We start from the raw sequence: 22,704 nt of genomic DNA, 5'->3' as shown, positions 1-22,704 counted from the left end.
TTAAAGTCACTGAGAGTTTTGAACGCTGTTTTCTGCAATTGTTAAAAAAACATAATTGCACTTACGTCTCTAAAGTTCACTAGTAATAAGTTAAATGGTCACCTGAAAAACAACAACAAAACTTTAGTCAAGTTAATATACAATTGTGACAATGCTTTATTCACTTAATGCAGAGCAAGTTGTGCAGTGCTGGTATTGGATTAATCCCTCACATGCCATGGTCATGATTCAGTCAACTGCTCACTTTGGCAGGTTAACAATGGGAGGTATTTGCTAGGGCTGTCATATCATTGCTGTAATGTCAGGCATCTGGGCACTAGGCACACAACTCTCTGGCATATGTCACGGGTGAAAACTATTCTGGGCACTCACCTTTGCTAGACGTGCTGTCAATGCGTGGCGAACGAAAGGTTTTGGACCGGAGAACTTTCTCTGTTGAGTGTGAAAAGAGGAAGACAGAGAGAATTGGGAAGAGTAGGGGAGAGAGAGAGAGAGAGAGAGATATGAGGAATTTTAACCCTTTCTGTGCCATGGACTTTGGACAGTGTGTAAAACACCATAGGATTTAGTGTATCAATCAGCACTCAAAGCACACATAGGCCTGAATTCACAAAGGTGGTACAAATGAAACCATGGTTTAAACTATGGACAAAAATCACGGAGCGCCAAGTGTCGCATGGAATATTTCGTTACGAAATTGGTAATTTCGTCGACAAAATTACCATTTCGTTAACGAACTTATCATTTTGTGGACAAAATGTTCATTCAGTTACAAAATGTTGTCATTTCGTTACAAAATAATCATTTCATCGACGAAATGACTGATTTCTTAATATTCCATGCGACACTTGGCGCTCCATGGCTTTTGTCCATGGTTTAAACCATGGTTTCATTTGTACCACCTTCGTGAATTCAGGCCCTAGGGTTGAAATTGGCAACAGGAAATCATTTCCATTTGCATGGACAGCAATGAGTGTAATTGTTGCACAGTGCATACACATTCTATGGCATCTGCTAACACAAAGTCTAGTGATGATACAAACACATATGAAACATAACATGGCGCATCTGATTATCAAATGATAGCCATCTACATCTTATATAAGTGTCATACTGAATCTCAGCTGAGAGCATAATACAGATGGATAATAACAACTTTCAATATGTTGAACTTGTTGAAAAAGGACACTATTTCACAAGATTTGTATTGAATACTGTATACGCCATATATTTAGTGAGTCTACATTTTCGTGAATCGGGACTTCTCGACGATTTCATGGTTAAATTCGCAATTGTGGAGTACTGCACTGAACAGGGAATTTTTTATACGTCACATGCATATCGGGATCAGAGTCATTATTTTCGCATGTCAAAATTCATGAAAATAAAAACCTCGCAAAATATTTGGCATATACAGGAATGGAATCAAATTTAACGCAAGTTATATAAAATGAAATAAATAGTGTTGAAATGTAATGACAAAAACACAACTAAAAATGGTAGTACAGAATGAAATGTAAATCAAATGATATGGTCACCGTTCAGCTAGCCACAGTAAGAGAGATGACCGACACTCACCTACTATGATCACTGTGTGCCAATGTCTGCAGGACAGACCAGACACCATGTGGAGGGAGCCGAAGACTGGACGCGGGGTGGCTGACTTCTTTCTCACTGTGGCGGTCAGCTCCTCGCCGTGGCCCAGTCGGCCGCTATCCACATTCCCGAAGGAGAATATTAGATTGTCTGTGGGATCACAGATAAGAAAGCATTGAGAAAATGCAGGACACACATTGCAGAGACGGAAACCCCCAAGCATCTTTTTAATAGGAGATTCTCCCACCTAGACCCCTAACAAACTCGAAATTCCGATCGCGCAAACATGTGCATAGTACACATCACAAGCACAAAGTCCCTTGTGGCTGGGGTCCAGGGAGGCTGGGGTTATACTTGCTCTTTGGCACTACCTCAGCCTTAGTATGAACATCTATGACAAAACTAAAATTGGGCGGGAGAAAAATCCAAAGTCAAGCGGGAGAGCATGAGATTTTGGGAAAATGGCCTAATTGTGGGTGATCCCCCACTGAAAGCAGAATAATTGGAGTCTCTGAAAATGGACTCACAAGCTAAGAGTGGTGGCAGATCACTGTCAAAATTCTTTTTTCTACTTCTGTACAGAAAGGCATGTCTGTGAAGACATTGATAGTTCTGACAACATGACATTTACCCTTTACAAGAGATCCCAGTGAAAAACTGGCAAGAAATGTTTTTTGTGGATCCCTGATTTTGATTAACATAATGCATTACTTTGTCATGATTTAGAACAGGCTGCAACATGCCTTGGCTCATAAACACTTCTCTTGTGGTAGGCCCTGAGCAATGGCTTCATAAAAGATTTGCCGCTACAATGACCAAAAAATGGTAAAAAATACTAAGACATTATGAGACGCAATAGCGTCACATTGAAAACAAGAGATATGTACATTTCCCGACGAGACGTGTGTACATTTCCAAGCATTCATGCATTTCCCGCTCCCCATACTCACAATGTCCCTCTTGACCCAAAGCACATAAATAAAGTACCTGGCAATGATAATTGCATGATAATCTGGGCAAACAGGGCTTGCTTTGAAGAGACTACTGTAAAGGTTGAAAAGTGAGGACATTTTTTACACATTTTGCTTTATATGAAACTATCGCAAAAATAAAACAGTGCAATTTTTCACATATAACATGTAATAGTATTTTATATCTTTGATTCCACAAAGCAAAACACAAGATTTGCTTTACCCCTCTGATCATGAAAATTTCCACTTTAACAGTATCCTATGTAAACAAGACGTTGTTATCACGTCACATCCTTCACCCTGCCTACACTCACCTGTAGTAGCCACGATGGTGAAGCCATCCCCACAGCTCACAGTCAGAATGTGTTTGCCATGCAGTTCACCTTTGACCTCACAGACCCCGGAGCGACCTTTGCAGTCTCCCACACCCAGCTGGCCATACTGGTTGGAGCCAAACGTGATCAGCCGTCCAAAGCCTGAATGGACAACACAAACAAAGCCATGCCTTAGGAACCTACTCAATATAACCTAATCATCTTCTCTTTCTGATACAAATGAAAGGGACAGGAGACACGGTATCTCCAAATTTTGGTTTGCATATCTATTTGTTTACATGCTTGAATTTTGCCAATTTCATTTTGATGGCAGTTAATATCTGAAAATTGTGTAGCTACCTGTAATCATGATATTTTGAAGGATGATCTTAGAGTGACTGCTTCTTTAACAAAAAAAAAAAAGGTAACTATGACATAACAGATTATTATAATCATTAAACAACCATCACAAGTCTAGCCATTACCACTTGGATCAACTTTTGGAAGGAAAGCATTGTTTATGCATTGCTCAAAGGCATGGAAAATAGACTAACAATTCAAGCCAAGTTTGGCTTTATATGAAGTAACATCAAAAGACATGTCATGTGAGCTAACTCTACACCAACATATTTAATATCCCCTTTATACCCTGTCCACGCAAGGGACTTTGGACAGTGTGCGTAATGCTATGAGGTTTTCTGAGCCAACAAGCACTCAAAGTACACAAGGGGTTAAAGGAAGGTTGTTGCACTCACCTGATTTTAAAAAGAACACTCGCTGTGTACTCAATAATATATATATGTTTGTTGTTTTTTTCCAGCTGAAATAAAAATGAATATCTTCCTGAAGGAATGAGAAGCAAATCTTTGCTGAAATGTTAGATGCTTGATTCTTGGCAATGTCAGAGAGCAAGAGAATACTCACTATCTATGGCTGCAGAGTGTGTGTGTCCAGCTGACACATCCAGAATGTTGTACCTGTTGAGTGGCTTGACCAGTGTTGGTACGTCTTTGTAGGGAATATCATAGCATTCCTGAAATAGGAGAAATCAACATCTGCATGCATTCACTTTGCCAACAAGTATATACCATGGCCCACTGAAAATGTCATGTTCATTTCAGTGGAGTTCATGATATGAAAACAGTTCCTAATTCAAAACAGGTCTAGTAAATCTTTAATTCTGTCTAGTAACTTCCTCTCCCTAGAACTGAAATGAACCAACAGTCCAAAATGATTGATGGAGCATAATTATACCTTGGTCCTTCAATGTGACCCTAATAACCCAGAGGGAGGAATGTGGGAGCCCTTTCAAATTGACCTTGTAACTTTCTCTGCACTTGTTACTGACGACAAACCAGCTTTCATAGCTCTTTACATATCCAAATATCTAGACCATAAAGCAAGTCTAAGTGCAATAGATATGCAAGAGATCATTATTGCAAGCAGATGCTTGACGAGGATAATGGCCTCAGAAATAAACATGATGCAATACAACAAATTATGTCCAGTACATCCAGATAATCCAGTCACCACTCACACGCTGTCTTGACCACATACCTTCACAATCCTCTTCCTCAGGCCTGCAGTGACCGTGTTGAAGCCCAGTCTGTTGTGCTCGTTGCTGCCACAGGCGTAGACCTTGCCATCATTGGTCAGGAAGAAAGAACCCTCTGACCCGGCACATACCGATCTTATGACCTTCTTGCCCTGAAACTCCACCTAAGCAGAAGAAAAAAATGAACACTGTCAGCTTGACTTGCACCTCTCTAAACCATTCTAATCAAGCCTCATAGTGAATACTGAAGCCTCTGTGAAATGCTTGGAAACCCAACTATTTTATAACTGTTGAAAGATGACAAGATATAGGTAGAACACCTAGCTTGTAGAACATCATACACTTTCACTTGTTCCTCCGGCATATTCTACTATAGATAACTTTCATATTAACTTTCTGCAGCAACTTTTTTCTTTATTTCATTTAAAGGTCCTGTTTACCATTGGGAGCAGTGATTTTAAAAAAAGTCTGAGTTATATTTGATGCATATGTGTAGGTCAGTTGTATCACAAAATATCCTACCATATACAAATTTTGCAATAAAACCTGGGGCCGTATTCTGAGAGCTTATTAAGTGTCTGATTAGCACTTAATTACCGAATTGGTATTCTGAGAGCATGATAAAGTAGGGGGTATATCAACTACCATAGCAACAAGCGTTTTGGCGGGAAGGACCTACGCGTTTGCGCGTATCAATGCGCGTGCACCTCTGAGAGGACTTAATCACAGAATTGATTATGAATCGGTATTCTGAGGGTGTAATTAAGTATGGAAGTTAATGGAAAACTTAATGATACCAAAGAGTGTCATTAACTACTCCGATATCACGCAATACATCGTGTTTTCTCTGCCACAACGATGCTTACCGTCTTCGGTAACCGAGGAGCGGTTGAATGTTGTTATCGTGGTATCCGTAGAATTCAGAGAAAAAATGAAATATAGCCGATCTTCGAGGAATTTTGTCATTATGTGAGCAAAGAGGTTAAGATCTTCGCGTGCGTAGGTGAGGGGTTGTAATCAAATACCGGAGTGTGCGCACGGAGCTCTTGGGTTGTAATTACAGGGGGCGTGGAGGAGTGCACATTGAGGGCATATTTGCGCGTGTAATCATCATTTTGGCTTCTAACAACGCGTCTGATTGGATGGAATAACAATTAGATGGGAGGGACCTAAGATAATTACAGGGGACTTAATCATACCTTAATTACGTCCTCAGAATACCGATTTTGCCCATGATTAAGGGCCTATTAACTTCACGACTTAATCACGAAGTTAATTACAGACTTAATTACCACCTCAGAATACCACCCCTGAAATATATGGAGATATCATGATTTTTCTCAATAAACCATAACTGTAGACAGTTTATTCTAGAAATAATTCTATTATAACTATTGTTCACAATTTGTATATTTAACAATACTGAACATTGATTATCCTGATTAAATTTTACATTTGTTGTCTCTATCCCTATCTCACATTTTAGAACTATTTCGAAGCACTAAAGCTTGGTTTGTGTTTCATTTCAAAAGGTAAATAATGCCTTTAATCTTTTTTTTTTCCATTTAATCTTTATATTCTACCTGACTTCATAAATACTTGATGGAAAGTTGAAAAAAAACTCAGAAAGAACAATAATGCAATATTTAATTCTAAAACTCTTCTAAATTATTTTCTTTTCTATTGGTACACTATACTATAAGTAGTATTGACCTCCTACTACTACTATTACTATTACTACTACTACTACTACTACTACTACTGCTACTGCTACTACTACTACTACTACTATTATCATTACTGCAACTATTATCATTATTATTATTATTATTATTATTATTACTACTACTACTACTACTGTTACAAGAACTTCTACCTCTACTCACTTTTTGAGGTAGTCTGTAGTCATCTTCATTGCCAAGGCCAAGGCGTCCTGTATTCGAGCAAACCATGAGATGCGCACTCTATCTTCATCCTCAAAACATCGTTATTAAAAGGCTTCCCACATTCAGAGCACCAAATACCAAAATCAGCACTTACAAAAACCATCAGAAATCACATCGATATGCCATAAATAAATAAAAAATGCAAAAAGAAACAAGGACAGAACAAATGGCAACGATGGCCCCTGTGTAAATATATGGTAAATGTCACAGGAGAAATGTGGTTGATTGGAAGGTCTTTCGTGACATTTTTGTTCCTGTTGAGAGGTTGTATATCCCTTTCGAAAATGTCACCAAATTTTGCATGGTTGAAGAGTAAAGTCTCCTAACATTGTGTATACAATCTTAAGGTACTACACCACAGTTTTTAACAAAGAAATGAGAAACTAACCCCATGTCACTTGAGACTACGCTCCCCTTTTGTACCAAAATATATTGGTTGGAATTTCTTTGGGACCCGAGTGAAATCACGCAAACTCTGCAGCATTTTCCCCTCGATCATAAAGAAGTTTCACGTTTTATTATTCTGAGGAAAGGTTTCAATCGCCGATCTCTACAATATACCAGCTTATAAACAGAATCTAATTTTCAGGGTTGTAAAAGGGACACACAGACTTCAAGGTGTAGGTACAGGGGGCTTTGAGGTGTGGCTCAGGTCCAAGGCAAGGAAGCACAGGTTGACTTACCAAACTCTCCACATCCCCAGGAGTACACCTCCCTGTCCTGGGTCAGGGCCAGAATGTGGTTATCGCCACAGGAGATCTTTTGCACAGGCTTCTGGTCGAAGAAGGTGACCAGGATCGGACGGTTGACCCCATCCTCGTCATCGCCATCATCGTCGTCGTCGGCTTCGTAGTCCTCTCCCCGCCCCAGGCAGCCATAGTAGTCAGAGCCAAATGTGTAGACCTGGCCTTCGTCTGGAAGCAAATGATTGGGACATGAGCATTTGGCAAAATATTATATTAACTGATCACACTGGTAGTTACATGATTATTTAGTCAAAGGTTTCCTGAACACTCTGTCGATGTTTAAGTAGCTGAACAGAGGGTAGAATAATAATTCTGAAGATAAATAAAGAGAGAGTTACTATAATCTAATTTCCATTTCTGACATGTGCTATAAACATTTTCTTACATCACTGAAAAGTGAATTATTAGAGGGCTAATCCCACAGATTCCATTGTTATACAATGTTGTCCCAGCTACCAAATTGAAGAGCCTCTTCATCATCTTCATGTACTTGCACCTCCAGAGACTCCAACCCCAAGGACCTTCTGATCTGGAGATTCTCCTGCCCGAAACCCCCAGCAAACGGGAGACTCCAAGTTGATGTGTGCGAAGTGCGAAGTTCCTAGGGTTCTAGAATATAGATGTTCTCTGGTGCTATCTAAGGCTTATTTTTTCAAGGTACGATAGCAATAAGGGTTCCACCGGGAGACACAGAGCCAGGGCGGGAGAAATCAAATCTCAAACGGGAGAACGGGAGATTTTGCAAAACTGGGCTTTCGGCGGGAGATCTCCCGTCGAAAATGGGAGAGTTGGAGTCTCTGCACCTCACCTTAATTTGCCAGGAGTTTTATTGGTATTCTTTAAATCCCCCCCAACAAATTTGACCATATTGGGAAACAATGAAACCCCCTCTAGCAGTCTTGCACGAAGACTGAAAATGAGGAGGATTATGCTGTCCATATCATCAGCGGTGAATTTTTCTGGACATCTGTAATGGTTGTGACTACACCTGATCAGGCAGTACAGCAAAATGAATGATAACAACCTTTGAACTCTCAATGAAAAAACAAAATGACCACATGGTAAACTGACCGGTCACACATGCCGTGAACTCCTCTCCACATGAGACAGCCTTGATAGGAATGCCTTGGAGTGCCTCCACCTTCCGGGGATTCTTGTAGCAGGCCGTGTCCCCGTGGCCAAGCTGACCAACCATCTCCTGCCCACCATGGACATTCTAGAACCATAATGAATGAACACATAAATTCTGAATAACCAAACTAAACAAAACATGCCAAGTTATATCAAGTTACAACAATAACAACAATGTAAATAGCTTAGTTTTAATTTCAAAAAGAAGAGGAGGCCTTTCAAAGTTGTGCATAGGACACATTACAACAAAGAATTACTGCCACAGTACACAGAAATAGATAACCCTGTTCAGTTTACAAGACAAGGTCAATAATAATGAGCAGGCACTTTGTCTGTTCTAACCCTGGATATTATGACTCATCCCTGGGCACTTTCACCAATGCTTCCCCCCCCCCCCCCCTTTCCTCAGAGATAAAAACATGAAAAAGAATGGGTACGATAACAGTCAAAATGATACCATCACAGTCTTCTATCTGTATTCGCGAACATTTCATATTGACAATACTGAAACAAATCTCTCTCTTTTTATACCTGGCAGACTGTATTCCACAAGGATATATAAACGATGCCACTTCAAATAAAAATTCATGTTCACATAAAACCCATACAGCAGACAGATGACCTTTTCTCCATTACAGAGAGCAACGATTGCTCTGCTGAGTCATGATCAGACAAAAGTTGACTACTACCAGCATTTTGCGACTTTGTGCACCAATTTATGAATCCCCCTCTTAGAGTACAACTTAAAGTGAAAACACAGTTCTCAAATACCTGCAGAAGTGTCGCTTTTTGCTCTAAAATGTTCACAAGTGCAAGAGAAATGTGTGAAATAATGCTGTAATAACACAATTTAAGTTGGGTACCTACGAAAATGCGAAATATTAGCCAAAAAGGTTCGCTAGAAGTACTACAATCTCAGAGCTTATACCTGATTGTGGTTGCTACCTGAAGTTTTATATTTGATTACATAAATTTCAATATATTGGGCCACAGCAGTATCCATAGCACAGGAGAGTGAACTATACGCTGCTTGTCAGCTGCATGCGATTCAGCACTATTGGTAGGGCATGATTTGTTCATCACGTACTGGTCAGGTTCTACATACCCACTACTGAGAGGGGAAGGTGATTAAGTCAGGTACACCAACGTTTACTATTTCACTCGTTTGATCTCAGATGCTCCAAAACAGCTCAGTATCCTGGCAAATCGCATCAGCCAAGTAAGTTTTTTTGTAGGCCCATTCGATATACTGCAAGCAAATTCCAAATGATGGAAGATGAATTTTTGCGTCCTTCTGAGTACTATGTTTATGCTTTAAACTTAATGAGGACTCACCGCCCACGTGAAGAGCTCCTTCTCCACGGTGACGGCAGCAAAGTGGGCGTGTCCCGCTGAGACCTGCAGGGCGCTGTTACCGTCTTTGAATGCCTCCAGCTTGAGGGGCGTCAGGCGACCGCCACCCCAGTAGTACACCTGTAACACGCGTCCAAGGGTAGGCACAATATTCCTAATAAGATATACTTCTTCACAAGAGGGCATGATAATCTAATCTTGAATAATTACCTCATCTTCAGATAAGTGATAAAGGGCACACATTAATCCTTGTCTGCTTCCTTTAAACTCTCTCAGCAAAAAAAGGCTGTATATATCTTTGTCTATAAAGCCACTGTGAAAACAGATGGTGACAATATCATGAATATAATGAATATGAACACATACCAATAATACAAAACCTTCTTTATCTACATGACACAGACAATTACTACTTTGGATAAATTGATCATTGAATCACAAAAAAGCAGTTTGAAGCCGCTGTTTGTGTCTTCTGGTCTACTTTCAAAGATGTGATACACTAATCTTGTCCATACAATTTGAATGAATCTGTAATTCTTTGCTTGCTACCAATGTTGCAACAATGTGGCAGCATTCCCACTTCCAGTGTTCTTACCTCTCTGTTCCTGAAGGTGACCACAGGTACTGTTTCCGAGTGGAAACTGCTTTGACTCTTGGCCTTGCGGACAACGCCGTTCAGTTCCCACACCTTTCGCGCCCTCTCTCTGCAGCGAAGATTAACACAGAGTTGACACAAATCATTATCAAAATGATGCTGGCTACTTAGTAGCAATAAATGATATGACAAATGTCAAATACATAATGATCAACTTCAAAGAACAATTTGAATGCAAAAACAGATAAATGCAACTGATTTACATCGATGTAGGGAAATTTGTCAATCAGTCTCAATAAAAACAACTCGATACAAGAATTCCCTCAATACAGATGTACATGAGTATGCAATTTTTAAAGTTTTTTAGGTCAGGTCACCATCAAATAGAGAAAAATCAAATCTTTTCGATGAAACCGTATTCATTGCATGTTAAGAAATATCTTTGAAGATGAAATTGAAGTTATTACATACGTAAATATCTAATTTAATTATTTTCTTTGTTTTCTGGCAGCTTTAATCCCACGTATCTCTATGTTGATAGAAATGGATAAATCAGTTTTTGCATTTAAACTTTGCAACTGTTCCTTGTGGGAGATGATGTGAGAGTGAGATGGGGCAGAATTATGGTTTAAACTGGTCGACAGCTCATCAATCACTTGATATGTGAACCAATCATTTGTTTCCCACTCATGTCTTTTACTGGGGGATCTTCATCATTATCACAACTAACGTGACCATCAATCATATCTTCAATAAAGAGAGCTGATTTTCACAAAGTGTATGCATACTGGCGTACTTTGATAGGATTACATGCGCATTTCTAATAGTTTGATGAAGACAGCTGCACACTGAGCTGCTTCGCATACACAAAAACCAAGAACGTCAATACATTTCCTTTAATTTCACTTCCAGGCAAGTAAAACTTACCGAAGGTCTATTGCAAGGTCACATCAAAAATAGAACAGGTTGAAAAGTCTAGTAATGTACAGTTTTCTATTTTACTTTCAGTATAAATCGTATTGCTGATTGCTCTGCAGAAACTGATAGATAGCAAAGTTCATGGTCATGATCTGAATTTCGAATTTGGACTTTCAATTTTGAATAATTTCTTATATATGCAGTAGAGTGATCATTCCTGTTTGCGACAGGGAGTGTTTCTATTCGTTGATGAAAAGGCCCAGTCAGGTGCGAGAGTATTTTCACTTCCCATAACATGTGTAACTCCCGCTTTGCAACTGATTGCATGTTCTAAAATGGGACAAGGCACACTTGACGTTCTTTAGCTGTTTTCTCGAAGGGATTAAAAAAAAGGGATAATTACTAATTTCAGATACACAATACAGGACAATAATTGTTACAAACCAAAACCTGGAAAGAATACATCATCACTCTCTCTTACGCTCTTTTATCTTTCAAAAGAGGTTTCTCCATAATCTCAGCAGCTGTTGGTCTCTTTTCTGGATCCTAAGAATAGAGAGAAAAATGGCAAAATATTAATTGAAAGAATGACAACATATCAACATCAGGTAATATTGCACACAGGGCAACAGGATATTACATGACTAGGTAAAACTCATCACGAGCATACAATAACGCCATCATGGAAAGAGTATACTGTTCAACGCACAGCCATTGATAAAAACTTGCTTCTGTTTCACTTTAAACAACTTCTAATATCTCATTGAGTCATGAAACTTGGACCAATCTATGAGTTCTGATGTGAATATTACACACTAACATCTATCCATACTTCAATGCATTAGACTGAGAATCCTCGGTACACCACTTGTCAAAAACCGATTCTCAAATGAATGAATGAAACACTCATCCCACACTCAGCACTGAGATCCTTCATGGCATGACATTTTTTTGTTTCAGAATTGAAAGCACATGGCAGTCTGGGGGAAGCCAAGGGATGGGATGCCCACTATAGTTTAAAGGTAAAGCATAATTCTCATACAGCTGTATGCCTGCAGAACTTAGTTTTTGCTCTAAAACGTACACATATGCATGAGAAATGTGTGAAATAACACTACTGTGAACGTCAATATTTTTGCGCGATTAATTTCTCGCACTGGGCAGCTCAAAAACATATTCGCGGGTGCTTGAATTCATGATGCGCAATTGTCAACCCATGTAAAACGTGCAGATAAAATTGTGATGATATTTTTGCAGATTTTAGAATTCGCGCTAGCCAAAAGCAGTGCGAAATATGTGAAAATCAATGTACCATGAAAATTTCTGTGTTAACCGGATAATAACATGACTTCAGTACGGCAACGACGAAAATGTGAAATATTACCCAAAGAGGTACGAGGGATGTAATGCAAATCACATCAGTCAAACAAGTTTCTCAATAGAGCTTTCCGATTTACGGCACATAAATTCGAAATGGTGAAATGCAAATTTTGAGCCCTTCTGAAAACTTTGTCTTAGCTTTATGACAAACAATACAGTATAAGATCTTACCTTTGATAGGAGCTCAGAGACGAGGCTATACATATCTGCGCTGTACTTTTCATCTATTTCTCCAATGTCTTTCTGAACGATGCCCCACACGACTTTCAGCTGGTTCTGAATGAGAGTGCAATACACAAAGTTGATCATGATTAGAGAAGCTACAGTATGCACAGATTGGATTTGTAGTTACCACAAATAGACATCCCAAGGTTATTACAAAAACATTTAAAATGTTCGCTAAAAAGCTATCTATAGAAGCCTATTGGCAAAGCTCTGTGGGTTATGATGAAAAGTGTCAGGTTGTTGTTTGGCACAGCTCCTATTTAATACGTGATTAAAATGCTCTGGTGTGATTGCAGCAGTAAAATTATATCTGGAAGGACAGAGTATTTCTTTCTTCTGAAAGGATGATATGGAGTAGACATAAATTCTCATAAATAATGAAATACAAGGAGTAAGCAACAAAGAAACAAAGCTTTAAGAATAAAGAAACAATAAAAAAACATCACTGCACAGCAATTAATACTGTTTATACAACCACCACAGATATGAGCAAGTAGAACAACAGATGACTGGCAATCTAATAGTGGGCTGTTGTTTTTTTTTCGGGGGTGGGGGTGGCGGTGGGGTGGGGGGTCCATCTACAAATTTGAGCACTGTTGTTGAAACCTGGGGTGAGGGCATTTCATGAAGTATTTTGTCTGATATATTTTTCTGACAAACTGTTGTAAGCTGCTGAAATCCTTACATCTGATAGGTTGTGAGTAAATTTGTCTGACAAATTTGTCCGACAAAACGGCTCATGAAATACCCCCCTGAACTTTTGACTTTCTATTAGGCTGACATAACACTGTCCCAAAATTGGCACAGGATGGCTATACAAAAATGAAAATTTCAATTTCGTTCAAAGTTGGTCCTGAACCTGGTTAAAAGCTGATCAATAGCCAAAGCAAGTACGACCATCTGTGAGCTGCCTGAGAAAGTCCACCGGCCTCATACGATGGCTTTAAGATGCCCTCATGAATAGCCCAATGTTTATACAATCAGAGCCAAATTTGGAAATTTCCTATATCATGTGTCCATCTTTGCTAAATTTCGGGACAGTGTGATGCCTGCTTTGCTGTTATCATTGTGGAAGCTTTACTATTCAAAGGGTGTTTTCTTCAGGAGCATTTTTCCAAGAGATATTAAAGTAAACTCCCATACATTACAGAAAGGTTGTTTTGCAACGTTTCCATTGGGCTGCAAAAGACATTAACCTAATTTTCCATGAAGGACTGCTGTGGTTCCAGGGCGGAGATCTCAGATTAAGAAGCATTTAGGTCTCCAGTTTGTGTTTCCTATCCACAGTGCTGCCCTACGACAAGGCACTGTATCCTGATTGCCTAGCCCTTCAGAGACTTACAGCCATGGTCCAGTGGTTTGCCCGGTTACAAGTTTTCATTGTTTCCTTATCATCCATGTACTTAACACAAATAATCAATAGTTCATGATTACTCCACAATCTCATACGACAAATATAATCTTTTTTCACTCTTCTTTTTTTTTTATTCTGAGGGAGAATTTGTTATCACAAACATTGGCCAGCATCCCACATCAGGGCATACAAAAATAATAAGCAAATTATGCTTCAAATAAATGGAGAAATTCATTTGTACATTTGAATTGATTTTTCTAACATTAGGAATGTAGTTCCCAAATCATGTTCTGAACCTACACTGGAATTCAATAAAAAAATACAATTATATGCAGAAATGATTCTTCTACAAATAAGTAGCAAAATTTAATCAGTAACCTGAATTTCTCTTATTAAGATTTGGACGGAGATACAAAATCATGGTCAGCATCTACAATTCAATCATACTGGAAGAGAAATATGTGTTGAAGCAGAAATAGCCCTAGTTTGGCAGAAACTGCTCTCAACTGGCCCATCAGCACTAGTAAGTATAGGGCAAAGACCCAATGAAGTAGGGTGTTCCTGGCCGACAACATGGCCCTTGTCTCTAAATACACAAGCCCATGATTTATATCTCGGGAACAGAGACCCCCTTTCATCATCCAAACCCAAACCAGTCAGTGCAGTAGCATTTACAACCAAAAATGATTTCAAAAGGGCCAGATCTGCCCAGGGCGATCATGTGATTCATTGACGTACAACATGACTGCCAGCATCTATTTCCTGTTGACAACTCAGTAATACATGCACCTCATCCCAGCTTCCTGCTGGGACAACACTTTACACTGTTCTCCCTTTTATTTTTTTCAAAAGAGAATACGATTTGAGACGAGGAGATGAAAGCGTAGCGTTACCGATGCCTCGAACACCCTCCGAAGGGTGAGGAGTTCGTAGAGCACACAGCCGACAGCCCAAATGTCATTTTTTGCATTGTACCTGAAAGTACATAAGCACAGTAAGTAAAGAAGACATGAATGAATAAATGAATGATTGATTCTGGCATACAATATAAAAAAGGAAATGAAACGGAAGGACTGTTGCGACTGAGGATATAACTCGATGAGCAGTACTTTATACTTTTAAAAGGTCGTAAAATGTCACAGACAACCTTCCAATCAAGCACATTATGTTACTCTGCATGTCTGATATAAACTATGTAAATCAAGTTATTCATCGCAAATCAAATGTCTTTTAATAAATATAAGGATGTATCACATGTTTTCAGTCAATTTTGGTCACTTGCTTCCTGAAACACTCAGATTAGACAATCTCACTGTACATGCAGCAGATACTGGAGGGAGATGCTACAAGTTGTTGCAGGACTCGGGATATACATAGTAAGAGGAACACTTCCCATGTGTGGGGAGCTCATGTATATTCATTCCCTACTGCACTCGAAGGAAATAATGTGGACGCTGAAACTCGAGGCAGATTTCAGGCTGCAGTCAGTGGGACACGCCCATGCTGGTGAGCTCATGAATATTCATCCCAACTAATGTGTTCACGCTACAGCCTGCCTACCTTGGCCTGTCACTCTCATGTTGTACAGCTAATTGAACATGAATGTTTCTTGGACTCAATGCTCTCTCAGTGATATTTTCTACAGATAGTCTACAATTGTCAGACCTTACTACACATGTATTACAGTATGTCACTTTCTGCTGGTTGTAATTCACATTTGCTGTCACGTGTAAATTAATTCCTCTGACTGAAATGAATCATCTTGGAGTATCAGTATTCCTTTATCAATCATGTCACAAATCTACATTGGGAAACAAAATCAAATAAACATACAGTATTTACATGGCTCCTTTCCAGCAATCAATATACATACAACCTTGATTTTCACTTTTCTGTCAGTGGACGTAGGTGAAATGTTAAATTCATAATTTTGAATACCCTTTGTGGTTATGAGCTGCTACACACTTCACTTTTTGCTAATCACTCTTCAAATAATTCATTGGTAAGGTCTGCCATTGCATAGTGGTTGTGCAATAGCAGTGGTTACTTACTGTTGTCCTTTGACCAGCTCTGGGGACATATAGAAAGGTGTTCCGACAATCTGAAACAAGATATGCCAGAATGACAAGAAATGTAATGAAAAAGACTCTAACAAAAGTGTTATACCATATTAAGCAGTAAGTCAACAACATGATTTTGCTGGTAAGACCCGCAAAATAGGAAATGTGGTTAATACATGATAACAGCGACATTTTTCTGCCAACAAAGACAATCTGTGTCTACTGGAGATCGTCGTAACATTACGTTTTGTAGCAGAAGTGGAAAAGGTAGGCATTATCACATGATATCTCTGAATTACGGGTGCTTAGAATGACATATCACTTTGTAGTTCCAAGCGAGCTCCCACGAATTAGCACACTCACTCAAAGGTGAACTTTGAATGTCATGAAAATAAGATCTTCAGCTGGAAAAAAAAAGTTTTTCTCTTGCAAATAAGCTTGTCAGAACTCCGGGGTACTGTTCATATGCAAACATGGCTAATTTCCTAGCAAATATGGTGATGATAAATTGGTAAGCAACAAATTTGAGCAGAAATAATCCTTTACTTTAATACTTATAACAAACTCGTTAGACCCGACATTATCATGTGATGTGATTTGTCTCAATCCATCCTGCTCCTTGTTAGCAGACTAGTTTGACACATATGACCATGCCTGTAATGGTGTCAAGTTTCTGCCATGTAAAGGGCTAATGAGGACAAAGTCTACCACCTGCTTCTCCTTGACCTTTGACCCTTGACCTTACTATGACAATGCTAATATTTCATTGCCATAATTCATCTCTCATGGGCCATCTTTTGAAGTAAAAGGTTGAATGTCTTCAAATGTTCACAATGTGGTATGTCCTGATAGGCTGTAATCTCAAACTGACTTCTATCGAAATATAAAACAAATAATGAACTGATGAAACTGGTCTTCAAAACATCTTCCAGCATCTGAACTCCTCTGGGTAATTGATTTTGTCGCATTTAATGCCTGTGCCACATTTGATGATATCCTATCATTGCTACTGGATTTATTGCAGTGAAGCATGCTATGTCAGAACTTTTCCTCACCCTTAACCTCTGACCTCATGACTCAGTGAATCTCATCAGTTAATTTTTGGCATGATGGCACAAACACATGTCTGGCTTTACTGGGTCGTTCTCAGTTTACTGTGGTAAAATGAGTAGATGATGCACATATATAAAGGAAGGATAAACCCAAACCTTGAACACTATGGTCCTTCTACTACTTCAAAGTAGAGATGATAAATTTAATGATATAGGCACTAAAATATGTCTATTAAATGTGCATATTTCATAAATAGCAACACAAGGTCAGCCATTCTACTGAAGAATAATCCGTACAGACATATCACTGATTCCCTATGGGATATCTTAACACAAGTCTGCACCAAATCAGATCTACAACTGTTTTTGTGTTCATTACGATGAATAATCAAAGAAGATATCTACAACATAAGTTCAGTGTCACAAGAAATTTGAACAATGGAGTTTTGGTTGGTGGTCATATCAAATAACAGTTTTCATCTCCATACATCTATCTGTGTGTCTGTCGGTCTGTTTGTCTCTCCCTTGGTTAGAATTACCATCTCAAGTTGGTTTAGTAATCACTTAACACTGGCATAAGAAAAAAAAAATCCCAGCCAATAAGCAACAGGATATATGCATCCCTTCACAGAAGTCTTGTAGGGGCATCCCTCGGGAGGATCAACCCAACAGTTTGATGCTGAGTCACAAGGACGAGCTAGGGGTGAATTAGACCCTCCTGGCCGGTGATACAGATTGCCTCCATTGCCGGACAAACCACTTACCGTTTCCGCCATCTCAGTGTTGCTTCCCATCACTTTCGAGATGCCAAAGTCGCCGAGCTTAACCAGGCCCGATTTCGTGAGGAATATATTCAAGGTTTTGATGTCTCTGTTGAAAATCACCAAAAAAAAAAATTATCTAAGTCAAATAAAGAAAAAACGAGAGACTAACATTTTTTGAGTGATATTATCACCATGTAGGTATTGGACTTTATGCAGAATTTCTATTCATTTATTTCTCTCTCTCTCTCTCTCTCTTTTTTTTTTTTTTTTTTTTTTGGGGGGGGGGGGGGAGGAGGAATGGAATGCCCTTATTATGCAAATGCAATTGTACAAGAAGAATGAAAAAAGTACAAATTTTCAAAGTCCCCTAAATGGACATCCATAATACGAATATACTGAAGGAATAGCATTTTTGGGTTTGAACGTGAGCAAGTAGGATTTGCATTTGACTGTATAACTGTATGAAGAAGGAATACAGGAATACAAAGGATAAATTGAGGGGATAAGGGCATATTCTTTCATATACCAATTGGTCTAAGCATAAAATAAAGCATAAAGAGAATCAAGTTTGTTCCAACTAATCACCTGTGAAGGATGTCTATTTCATGAATGTATGCAACAGCAGAAACGGTCTGGAACAAATACCATATGACGTCCTAGTGGTGGAAAAAAACAACAACAGAGAAGGAATATTGAAACATGTAAAGTCAGTGACAACAATGAAAACTGAATTTAAAAGTTTTCCACTGAAGAACAGACAAAAGATGTCATACATATATTTTCAGGAAATCAACCTTCATTTTTCTTTAATTTCTTCTTTAAACTGTAGTCTCTGCCCAAGGATTGTTCCACTGGACACTGAATGTTTACACAGGGAGAAAAAACTTAATGGCACCATAAACAGAAACATAAGATAGCACAAACACCACTTTGTCAAAAGACAATTCTATTTCAAAACAATATTGTTGTAAGTCACCTAAACAGAAATTTTAAATAAACACAGAAAAAGCTGGCTCCCACGCAAAGAACTGACGTCCAGTGACCTGGTTAAAGAATGAAATATTTTGCTCTTTTTGTATTTTTAACACACTTTCATAGAGACTTTTTGTTGCTTTTGTGTAGAGTTCTGAAAGGCAACCACTACTGACATGCACTGAACAATGCATGACCAACAAGTGACTATAAGGTAGTCTTTTAACTTTACACATTCTACTTGAACGTTAGTTGAACAGCATTTTTACCATTTCTTTACACCCTGAATTTCAGCAAAAACATTTTACACTATTCTGAAGCTACAAACATTGTTCATGAATTGCAACACCTCTGAGAGAGTAACACAACTACTCAGCCTTTTTCTAATCAGTGATTAAATGCTCTCTGCGATGCAATGTAAACATATTCTCATTTCATAACCGAAAGCCCTTATACTTCAACTCAATTATTCCTTTATCCAAACTTTGCTCCACTCAAAAATAAATAAATTTACTGCCTCATTAATCTAGTAAGCATTTCTCCTGGAAACAAACCAACAAATGAACAGACAAACATAAAAACAAACAAACACAGATTACATCATTGGGGAATAGATAGCTCATTGTTTCCCTTGTTTACCAGCAATTGCTCAATGTGACAGTTTATCAATGCTTTCAAATTTAAAGACATTTTCCCTCTAAGGACCAAGTATTAAACAACCTTTTCCATCGACTAGCAAACACTCAGTGCATTTCATTACAAGTAACTCCATTTGAATACATGATTGTCAAGCAAGCCTTGGGCAAGCTTTCAGATTCTCTAAAACAATCTAATTCTTTGTTGTATAAGCATGCATATCATGTGAACTTGTTACTGAATTTATCTATGCCCTCCTCACCTTACAAAATTCATGTAACTTCTTACTTCTTTTGAAATTTCCTTTTCTTTTAAAAGAAAGAAATTGAATGGGCTCTGTGGCTTCCCTGTTGCTCATACACCCCTGTGGCTACTAATGCTTGCATTACTTGCACTGCTGCGAACCTTTAATGACAAGACAGACTGCACAGATGGTACCGAATCAAACTGCTGTGCAAATCAGAGCATGTTCAGTCAGTGGTTTCTCTAGGTATTAGAACTACCATCATTGTGGACATTTGATATGGTAAACTCCTTCACTAGGTCCTAGAACCACTGTATGTATTCAGTGGGTCTCTTATCTTCCTTCCAATGTGTGCTTCATAAGAGGAAAGGAGGGGCCTAATTTCAATTGTAGACTTATTACTATTTCAATTATATGACTCACATACGAAATTAAATATCCAGTTATCACATCAAAGATGCCTACAAAAAGGGAGGATTCCAGGTTTCACAACAGCTTAAAATCTAAACCTCATCTCATACAAAATGAGTAAAAAAAAGTATCTAAAATGCAAATGACAAAGGATCACACCTTTGCTTTTGTCCCAAATGATGTTCATTTGTAGGCCTACAGTATATTTTTTTATGGTGGTACATTACCTTTTCTTCAAACAACACCCCGTCCTGGTGGACTATTTTCTCATAGAGAGTGCCTCCTGGAATACAATAAGACAAACACAGGTTGTGTTGTGAATGCGTCAATAAATAGCATAGTAATTGCATCTACCACAGTGAATTGATAGTGACAACACAGCTAGTTGATCACCACACCACACTGAATCACTTTTTCTCCTATACACTGTAAAATGAGGAATGTTCACGTGCATTTTAATTTCGCGAATTTCGCGAGAGCTAAGATTCGTGAAATTAAAATGCATGCGAAAGTTCTTGTCTACACTACAGTATATGCACTGAATAGTAGAGGCAACTGATAAATAATTCATGCCGCGAAAGAGGCCGTCGGCTCCAATTTGCGAAAATTTCATGCCGCAAAAAATATTGTGTTTTACAGTATACTGTAATGGATGTGTTGAAAATGTGATAAATCCATCTAATGTATGTAGGCGAGCCTCTGGGAGTTGACATGGACAAGATTTCAGATTGACCACAAAGACTGCAATAGTTCAGAGGATCCTTCATCTCTGCCTCTTTGATATACAATGAATTTGGAAAATTATTAAAGAATGTCACGCACACACCAACTATCAATCTTTCAAGCGCGAAACAGCCATATATTGTAGCTGCCATAAAGATGTATTCGGCTCCATTTGCAAAAGAATATGAGGTGTTGAACACATATAAATACACTTTGTACATAATGTCCAATCAGGGTATTACCAATTTACAGTGTAATTCATACACATTGTGTAAATCCAGTCAAAGTTACACCTCCTATAATTTGTAAGCATCACACACACTGATTGCAACGCTTCATTAAGTTTATGAAAACATTTCAACTACAAGTATTCTCATGACAGCTAGTGTTTGTCTTAAACATTTCCCCGAGGCCTTCTGATACAGTAACTCCTGATTCATTCAATATCTATTTTACCAGCAGAATCACAGTCAATCTCAGCCTCTCCTCATCATGCGAATGGGAAAGAACCACAAATCACATGAATATGTCATAAAACTGGCTGACTCTTGTTTGATTTTCATCTGATAATGGCACATGACATTTGAATGGCACGAGTCAAATTTTGGCTCATGCCAGCTCCCATTTTCATAGCTGTGTGAATGCAAAACATTCTTTGCATTTCCTTTTGTAACTGCCAGTGCAACCAAACATGGCATGATAGTGCACATGATTTCATAATTCTGATGTTGACATGACCGTAGAAGTGTAGAATAAAGTTGAGGAATTTATACCATCTGCAAAAATCTAATGCAGACATTAGGGAGGTGTTGAATAGAAGGAGAAAAAACCAAAATCTCTCCTTTGTATCCATGCTCTGTGCCTAAAAGAAGTTAGGTACTCTACTGCAGACTGTGTTAATAAATTGCTTTGATGAAAGATAAGCACTTCTTTTGTACGTTTTATTCCTAAATCACAACAAACTTTAATAGCAAGCAGCAGTTCATTGTCCCTTTTAATATTTCTAGTGCTCAGCAGACATTTAGTATGCAAAGAACAAGACATCTTAAGACAGTATCTATATCAGTAATCCTATCAGTAAAAAAAACTGCACTTCTTTAACTGTAAAATTGCTACTAAATACACAGAAATAAAACAACATTTTTTGTTAATCTGAAAGATTAAGATACAATAACCCTACAATTGCAGTGAACAAAATTATGCACAAACAAGTGCAAGATGATTAAATGATAACCTTTTTTTTTTTTTTAATGAGATACTGATATATGATATATCTTCTTCATCCCCCCCCCCCCCCTTTGTTCTGGGGTGTTACTAACAAGGAAATTTCTCTAGAGAAAAACTTGCAGGGATGTATTTTGTACAACATTACTACCAAATTCCACACAGGAATTCAACATTTCCTCTGAAATGAGGCTTGCAATTTTGAAAATTAAGAATCACTTCTTTGGTTACCATACCCCAAATCTGTGGAAGAGCAGCTTGGGAACATTAAAGTCAGAGGAATGTTAACCCTTTAGCAACTGAAGATTCTATATATAATATTATAATGGCCCATTGTTCCCTAGAAGGTGCAGCAATATTACTCTCATTTCAATAACTTTCTAAATTATGTAAAATAGCTCACTGCATGTCTATTATAATTAATGTTTAAAGATATGAAAGGCTATTAAGACTTTACCAAGAGACTGGCTTGTCACACAAGTAATTCTGACATACTTTTGTTGACCTCTGACCTCTTTAAAATTACATAATTAT

General features: G+C 38.3%; 1 protein-coding gene across 1 annotated transcript in view; it reads right to left on the bottom strand.

The window, feature by feature from the left end:
* Positions 1 to 22,704, bottom strand: part of LOC139723252 (serine/threonine-protein kinase Nek9-like) — a 37,608-nt gene that overhangs the window by 6,793 nt on the left and 8,111 nt on the right. The window contains exons 3-19 of the mRNA XM_071634510.1: positions 20,451 to 20,506; positions 18,546 to 18,616; positions 17,961 to 18,066; positions 16,136 to 16,185; positions 14,978 to 15,059; positions 12,677 to 12,781; positions 11,607 to 11,671; positions 10,208 to 10,316; positions 9,595 to 9,732; positions 8,200 to 8,344; positions 7,066 to 7,296; positions 6,323 to 6,369; positions 4,439 to 4,600; positions 3,806 to 3,914; positions 2,882 to 3,043; positions 1,579 to 1,746; positions 373 to 432 (exon numbers count right to left, since the gene is read on the bottom strand). Coding sequence (XP_071490611.1) covers positions 373 to 432; positions 1,579 to 1,746; positions 2,882 to 3,043; positions 3,806 to 3,914; positions 4,439 to 4,600; positions 6,323 to 6,369; positions 7,066 to 7,296; positions 8,200 to 8,344; positions 9,595 to 9,732; positions 10,208 to 10,316; positions 11,607 to 11,671; positions 12,677 to 12,781; positions 14,978 to 15,059; positions 16,136 to 16,185; positions 17,961 to 18,066; positions 18,546 to 18,616; positions 20,451 to 20,506 — 1,866 coding nt within the window. The remainder of the gene's footprint in view (positions 1 to 372; positions 433 to 1,578; positions 1,747 to 2,881; positions 3,044 to 3,805; positions 3,915 to 4,438; positions 4,601 to 6,322; positions 6,370 to 7,065; positions 7,297 to 8,199; positions 8,345 to 9,594; positions 9,733 to 10,207; positions 10,317 to 11,606; positions 11,672 to 12,676; positions 12,782 to 14,977; positions 15,060 to 16,135; positions 16,186 to 17,960; positions 18,067 to 18,545; positions 18,617 to 20,450; positions 20,507 to 22,704) is intronic.

The sequence above is a fragment of the Diadema antillarum genome, unplaced genomic scaffold (genome assembly GCF_040938485.1).
Source record: "Diadema antillarum isolate AM-2024a unplaced genomic scaffold, OU_Dant_1.0 scf00000183, whole genome shotgun sequence".
Taxonomy (NCBI): domain Eukaryota; kingdom Metazoa; phylum Echinodermata; class Echinoidea; order Diadematoida; family Diadematidae; genus Diadema; species Diadema antillarum.
Note: the sequence above shows the minus strand (reverse complement) of the source record. Positions and strands in the feature narration are given on the sequence as shown.